General features: G+C 44.0%; 1 protein-coding gene across 2 annotated transcripts in view; it reads left to right on the plus strand.

The window, feature by feature from the left end:
• Positions 1 to 959, plus strand: part of SLC27A2 (solute carrier family 27 (fatty acid transporter), member 2) — a 52,958-nt gene extending 51,999 nt beyond the window's left edge. For both annotated transcript variants that reach the window (XM_011928602.1, XM_011928603.1), the window contains one exon: positions 487 to 959. In XM_011928602.1, the coding sequence (XP_011783992.1) occupies positions 487 to 663 (177 nt within the window). In that variant the 3' untranslated portion in view covers positions 664 to 959. The remainder of the gene's footprint in view (positions 1 to 486) is intronic.
• The last annotated feature ends 5,609 nt before the right edge of the window (positions 960 to 6,568 follow it).

Raw genomic sequence — 6,568 nt, forward strand, 5'->3', positions numbered from 1 at the left:
AATCTATGCACAGGTATCTCATCATTGGCAGGTCCTCCCTCCCCACAGGTGATCCTAAAGCTTTAAGGGAATAAAAAATACCTCACAAAGGGCTCCCTAATGGAGACCAGCAAACAGAATGTATGGGTATCATACAAAACTCTCACTTCACTAGAAAATGTAAAGAGAGTGGATGTTACTTGCTCCTACCATAAAAATGAGAGCTATGTGAGGTAATCCATTTGTTAACTAGCTAGATGTAACTATTGCACGATGTATGTGTACTTCACATCATATTGTACATGAGAAAAACACACAATGTTATCTGTCCATGTAAAAATAAATCAAAATGGAAAACTTTTTTTTTAAACTTTCACTTCCCAGCTGTCACATGAGCCAGGGATGCTAATGATTTGCTAGATCTCCATGCCCCACCCCTACCCCTTGCCCTGCATCTCAATCTATTGCAAAATGCAACCACAGTGTGGATTATTTGATGTTTTTCAGGACACCATTGAGATCACTGGAACTTTTAAACACCGCAAAGTGACCCTGGTGGAGGAGGGCTTTAACCCCGCTGTCATCAAAGATGCCTTGTATTTCTTGGACGACACAGCAAAAACGTATGTGCCTATGACTGAGGACATCTATAATGCCATAAGTGCTAAAACCCTGAAACTCTGAATATTCCCAGGAGGATAACTCAGCATTTCCAGGAAGAAACTGAATGGATAGCCACTTGATATAATCCAACTTTAATTTGATTGAAGATTGTGAGGTGCAGTTTTTTTAGGAAATTATGCATACCAGTAAAGGGAGACTTTTTAAAATAACAGCTGAGTCTTTGCAAGTAAAAGATTTAGAGATTATTATTTTTCAGTGTGTACCTACTGTTTGTATTTGCAAACTGAGCTTGTTGGAGGGAAGGCATTATTTTTTAAAATACATAGTAAATTAAATGAACACCAACATGTGAGATGCCACCATCTCTATGTTGTTTCCTCACTTCATTCTAATACAAAGCCTGTGTCAGTTACTCCAAAGCCTGAAGTTCTCACTGGTAACTTTTCATACGTGTCCCATTCATAAGAGTAATGACAGTCTAGGTAAAACTGGCTGGAGACGGGGGGTGGGGTGTGAGGGGTGGTAGGGTGAGGAGGCTGGATCAGCAGAGGCCAACACAATGAAAATCTACTCCAATGTGAGGAGACCAACTTTCCCTACCCAGAGGCATCCCGTCCACTGTGTATAGGCAGCATTATCCAACAGGTAATAATGCCATCTATAGTCCTTACAGGAGCCTAATTCTATGGCATCAGAGTTCTGTACATAAAAGGAGTTCAGGCCAGGCACAGTGGCTCACACCTATAATCCTAGCACTTTGGGAGGCCAAGGCAGGTGGATCACGAGGTCAGGAGTTCAAGACCAGCCTGGCCAAGATGGTGAAACCCCATCTCTACTTAAAAAAAATACAAAAATTAGCCAGGCGCAGTGGCAGGCACCTGTAATCTCAGCTATTCGGGAGGCTGAGGCAGGAGAATCGCTTGAACCCGGGCGGCAGAGGTTGCAGTGAGCCAAGATCGCACCACTGCACTCCAGCCTGGGTGACAGAGTGAGACTCCGTCTAAAAAAAAAAAAGTGTTCAATACATTTTAACTACATCAGGGGTTGCAAACTCAGGTGTCTTCAGAATTCACATAGGTAATGTGGATGAGAAAAGCAGGTCACAAATGAATGTGGTAAACTTGGGAACAGCCACTAAGCTTCAGTCAGCTGAATATAGGTCAAGTATTGCTGGGATTTTCTGATTATTCAGAAAACAGAAATCCATCAGAACTTATTAACTTTAGTGTCACTAAAGTTGATCTACAACCCCCGCCTCCAACACACACACAAACACACACACACAACTACTAAGTTTGACTAGCTTTTTAAAAAGAAAACAGAAATCTAGATACGTATGTGAATCTCCCAATTTTTGAAATCTGAAGTCTCAAAATTGTTTAAATTTCTATGCATCCCAAACAAAATATGTCTGTGGGCCAGATAAGTCCCAGCTGTCCGGTTAGCACCCGAGTCCCACTTACATGTGCCCCTATTCCCCAGATGGCAACTGGTTTCACTCCAAAGCCAGTCTCCTGCCCACGGACCCTCTTCAAGGACAGGAGGACCTTTAGGATGGCACAGGAGGCTTTGGGAAATTCTGAGGAGCTCTTTCACCCAAGCCCTTTCTCCTTAGACCTAGCTGCTCCCTTCCTGGGTTTAACTGCTTTACCTCTGCATGTATGAGCTGCAACAGAATTCCAGGAGCAGGTCATTGGTGGCAGCACTCAAGACAACATGTACCTTACCTAGAGCTTGTCCTAGGCCATGGGAGCATCATGGTCATTGAGTTCACATCCAGAAAGCATGGCCCAAGTTTACCACAGCCTCCCTAGAAGTTTCCATCATGGAGTTTCCCTCCCTAGAGGACATCTTCAGATGACCAGGAGCTGGTAAGGCTTGCCAATTCTCCTCCAGTGTAGTCCCCATAAAGCCCCAGGCAAACATACCTAGGACTCCTCAATGATATATGATGAGAGGTGTTGCCACCCCCAGCCCCAACAGAGTACTACAAATATTTTTTTAACTCTCTTCACTCTTTAGGGTGACTTTTAAGAAAAATCATGACCAAAATCCTTGCCCCTACTCATTATACCTAACAATAAACATTTCCTGAGTGCTTAGTATACATCGAGGACTTGAGGAGGGTCTAAAGAAAACTCCAGATAGGCTGCATCTTTGTGAATTTTGCCAGTAATTAGAATGATTATTGTTTGTGAGTCAGCACTTGGGAATTTTTGCAAAATTCTCTCTGCCTTTGATTTACAGGAGAATGAGGAACCCAAGTAGTGGGAGATAGGACAGCCTTTGAGTATCACGTTGTACAATTGTGTTACCTGGAATCTTGTCAAAGGAGAAGCAGGATGTCAGCAGGGGTCATGTTAGGGCAGTGGCTTCATTCTGTGTCACAAGGGGTATCTTTTTGGGTAAGAGGTCAGCATTTACACTGTTGGCCAGAATATTCGTGTTATATTAACCAGAGCCTGCTTACCCCGATCTCATTTGACCCGTGTTTTAGACCTTCCAGTCAGAAACTCAGAGACCCAGGTCCTCACATCCACACCCTGCCAGCTCTGCCTCCCAGCCTGATGGTTTCCGCAGTCTCCCATTTTCCCACACCTCCCTGAATCTGACCAGGTAACACAGCTCCATTGAGATAAATAGAGACACCCCCACAATGTCCTCAGTCCCTAGGTTTGCATGTATGTAAACAATTTTAAGCCATTACTTGTGAGAGAGAATCCCTTAAAGACTGATTTTTCTCTTTTAAAAGGGTAAGAAATTGTGCCCAAGAAATATCTACACAAGTCATTCTCATTTGAAAATATAAGTGGATATTTGAATTTAAAAAAAAATAAGCTGATATCCATGTAAATTATCCAACAGGGCTTTGATTTCAAATGTATTGTTTGGAAACCTGTAATCAGTGCATAGATGGGATGCTATAGGCACCAAAATAATTTGGCGATAAAAGTAGGAAATGTCAGCTTCTGAAATGGAAGCTAATGAGAATCAGTATTAAAATGGGTAAGGTTAGCCAGGCCTGGTAGGGTGTGCCTATAATCCCAGCTACTAGAGACTGCCTATAATCCCTGCCCAGAGACTGAGGCAGGAGGATCACTTGAGCCCAGGAGTTTGAGTCCAGCCTGGGCAACATAGTGAGACCTCATCTCAAAAAAAAAAAAGGTAGGTTTAACTAATTGCAGTGACTCAACCTAAGAGATAATTTGCTAAATGTGTCACTCATTCATACATCCACTCTATAAGCACTTAGTGAGTGCCTGCTATGGACCAAGAAATGTTCTCAACATGGAGTGCTGAGTCCCATCCCCCCGAACTAGAATTTGAGTTTGCATTTCTAACAATGCCCAGGTGAAGGTAATGCTGTGGGATGGGAGCCACATTTGGGGAATAACTGACATCCTGAGTTATACATCATGTGCACTTACTTAGTGGGTAACTCAGTTCCTCTGAGCTGGGTTAGCCCTTGCTAACTGAGTCTCAGCTCTTAGATCAAGTGGGCTCAAAGTGCAGGCCCCAGGAAATGTCCAGCATCAAGAAGCACCTTGTCATCCCAAGCCTGCAATTGCTCTTGGAAATTTACATCAATTAGAGCTTATATCTGCTTGCTAGATACATACACATGTATTATGATTTGCTATAGCAAACTAAAAACAATCCTAGAGAGTAGCTAGTCAAACCTCTTTACTTGATAAATGAAAAAACTGAGGCCTGAGGTTGAGTGACATGACTAAAATCACACAGCTAATTGGCATCACTAAGATCTCACTTAGTACTTGCAGTAAGAGAGTATCGTCATAGACCAGTAGTTCTGAGTGTGGTCCCTGAGCCAACAGCATCAGCAGCACCAGGGAACTTGCTGGACCAACAAATTCTTGGACCCTGCAAATTCTAGACCTACTGAATCAGAAACTCAGGGAGCAGGCCCAGACATCTGTGTTTTGACAAGCCAAAGCCCCCCTGGTGTTACTGATGTGGACTCAGTTTGAGAATCACTGGCTTAGAGCAGTGCACAAGCTTTACTGTGCATGAGAATCACTTGGGGACACCAATGCTTGGGGCACACATGCTGCTTTGAGTAGCATGTCAGTCTAAAGCAGTGGTTCCTAGATGTCACTGCACACTAGAATCATCTGGGGAGCTGTCAAAAGTACCAAAGCCCAGGCCCATGCCATGCCAATTAGATCAAGGATTCTGGGAGTGGGAATGAAGCATCAGTATTTTTTTAAGGACCTCCAAGTGATTCCAGTATGCAGCAAAGCTCAGGGATCACTAGTAGAGAACAAGGGGCAAGTTTTCAGCTTTTTCCCAGGCGCAGTGGCTCACACCTATAATCACAGCATTTGGGGAAGCCAAGACAAGAGGAGTTCTTGAGCACAGGAGTTCACAATCAGCCTAGGCAACATAGGGAGACCCTGTCTCTACAAAAAATTTTTAAAATTAGCCAGGCAAGGCATGGTGGCTCATGCCTGTAATCCCAACACTTTAGGAGGCCAAGGCAGAAGGATCACCTGAACCCAGGAGTTCCAGACCAGCCTGGGCAACATAGGGAGACCCTGTCTCTATAAAAAATTAGCTAGGCATAGTGGTGTGCACCTGTAGTCCCAGCTACTCGGGGCACTGAGGTGAAAAGACAGCTTAAGCCTCAGAGGCTGAGGCTGCAGTGAGCTGTGTTCACACCACTGCACTCACAGAATGAGACCGCATCTCAAAAATAAATAAATAGCTACTTGGGAGGCTAAAGCAGAAGGATCGCTCAAGCCCAGGAAGTCGAGGCTGCAGTAAGCCGTGATCGTGCCTCTGCACTCCAGCCTGGGTAAGAGAGAAAGCACTAGTCTCAAAAAAAAAAAAAGTTTTAAACTCTTAACAAAGATTCTTTTGACCAAACTCTAGTCAAGCTCCTCTGAGCCCTGAGCCCCCTTCTCGAATAGGCCTCAACCTTTGCCTATAAAGACGTGAACAAACACTAACGTAATTTCTCACAGCTCAAGGCCACATCCCTGAGATGATCCTAGCCCACCTTAAAGTGCCTGCCTAAGAAAACTCAAAGCTGCCAAAAGATTTAACTGTTCCAGCCAACCCCTGAACACAGAGCCCTGATTCCCAGTCTCTGTGGGAGAGTAAGAGTCTTTCTTCAAAAAGCACCAGTTAGCAAACCCAGAGGAGTTTCACATCAACCACTTTCCACTTTTTGTAATTTTTCACATTCCTGACTCTTCCAAGTCTAGGCTGGCCTTCTCCCTATTCTCCATTCGCCCTGTGAAATGCCTAGTCACCTTTGCACAAATCCGAGTTCAGTTCACACGGGACCCTTTTCCCTATTGTGATAGTATATTATTGATTAACATCTATCCTTACGGTTTTAACTAATGTCCAGCTTTGTTTGTCTTTAATACTCTTTACTAACCCATTTCAGAGTCACAACCTAGCAAAGTACCATCTGAAATGGAAATAAAATTATGTGTTTGGCCTCTGAACTAATGATGAGCAAGCCACTTGTGAGCATAGCTTTTATTTGACTACTGGGTCCAGAAAACAAAGGGAAAATGCACAAGGTCCAAACCTAGAAAGGAAACTTTTAAATGTACTGGAGGACCAGAGTGGCCTGCTGGGCTGTGAGCTCCTGTTCAGGTCCAACCTTGAGCAGTACTGCATGGTGGAAACAGCCTGGGCTTCACTGGAAGCCAGGAGACCCCGGCTTGCCTATTTAAAGCTATGTGTGATTAAGAAAATGTGGCACATATACACCACGGAATACTATGCAGCCATAAAAAAGGATGAGTTCATGTCCTTTGTAGGGACGTGGATACAGCTGGAAATCATCATTCTCAGCAAACTATTTCAAGAACAGAAAACCAAACACCGCATGTTCTCACTCATAGGTGGGAATTGAACAATGAGAACACTTGGACACAGGGTGGGGAACATCACACACCAGGGCCTGCTGTGGGGTTGGGGGAGGGCG

This window comes from Colobus angolensis, unplaced genomic scaffold (assembly GCF_000951035.1).
Source record: "Colobus angolensis palliatus isolate OR3802 unplaced genomic scaffold, Cang.pa_1.0 Scaffold78, whole genome shotgun sequence".
Lineage (NCBI taxonomy): Eukaryota > Metazoa > Chordata > Mammalia > Primates > Cercopithecidae > Colobus > Colobus angolensis.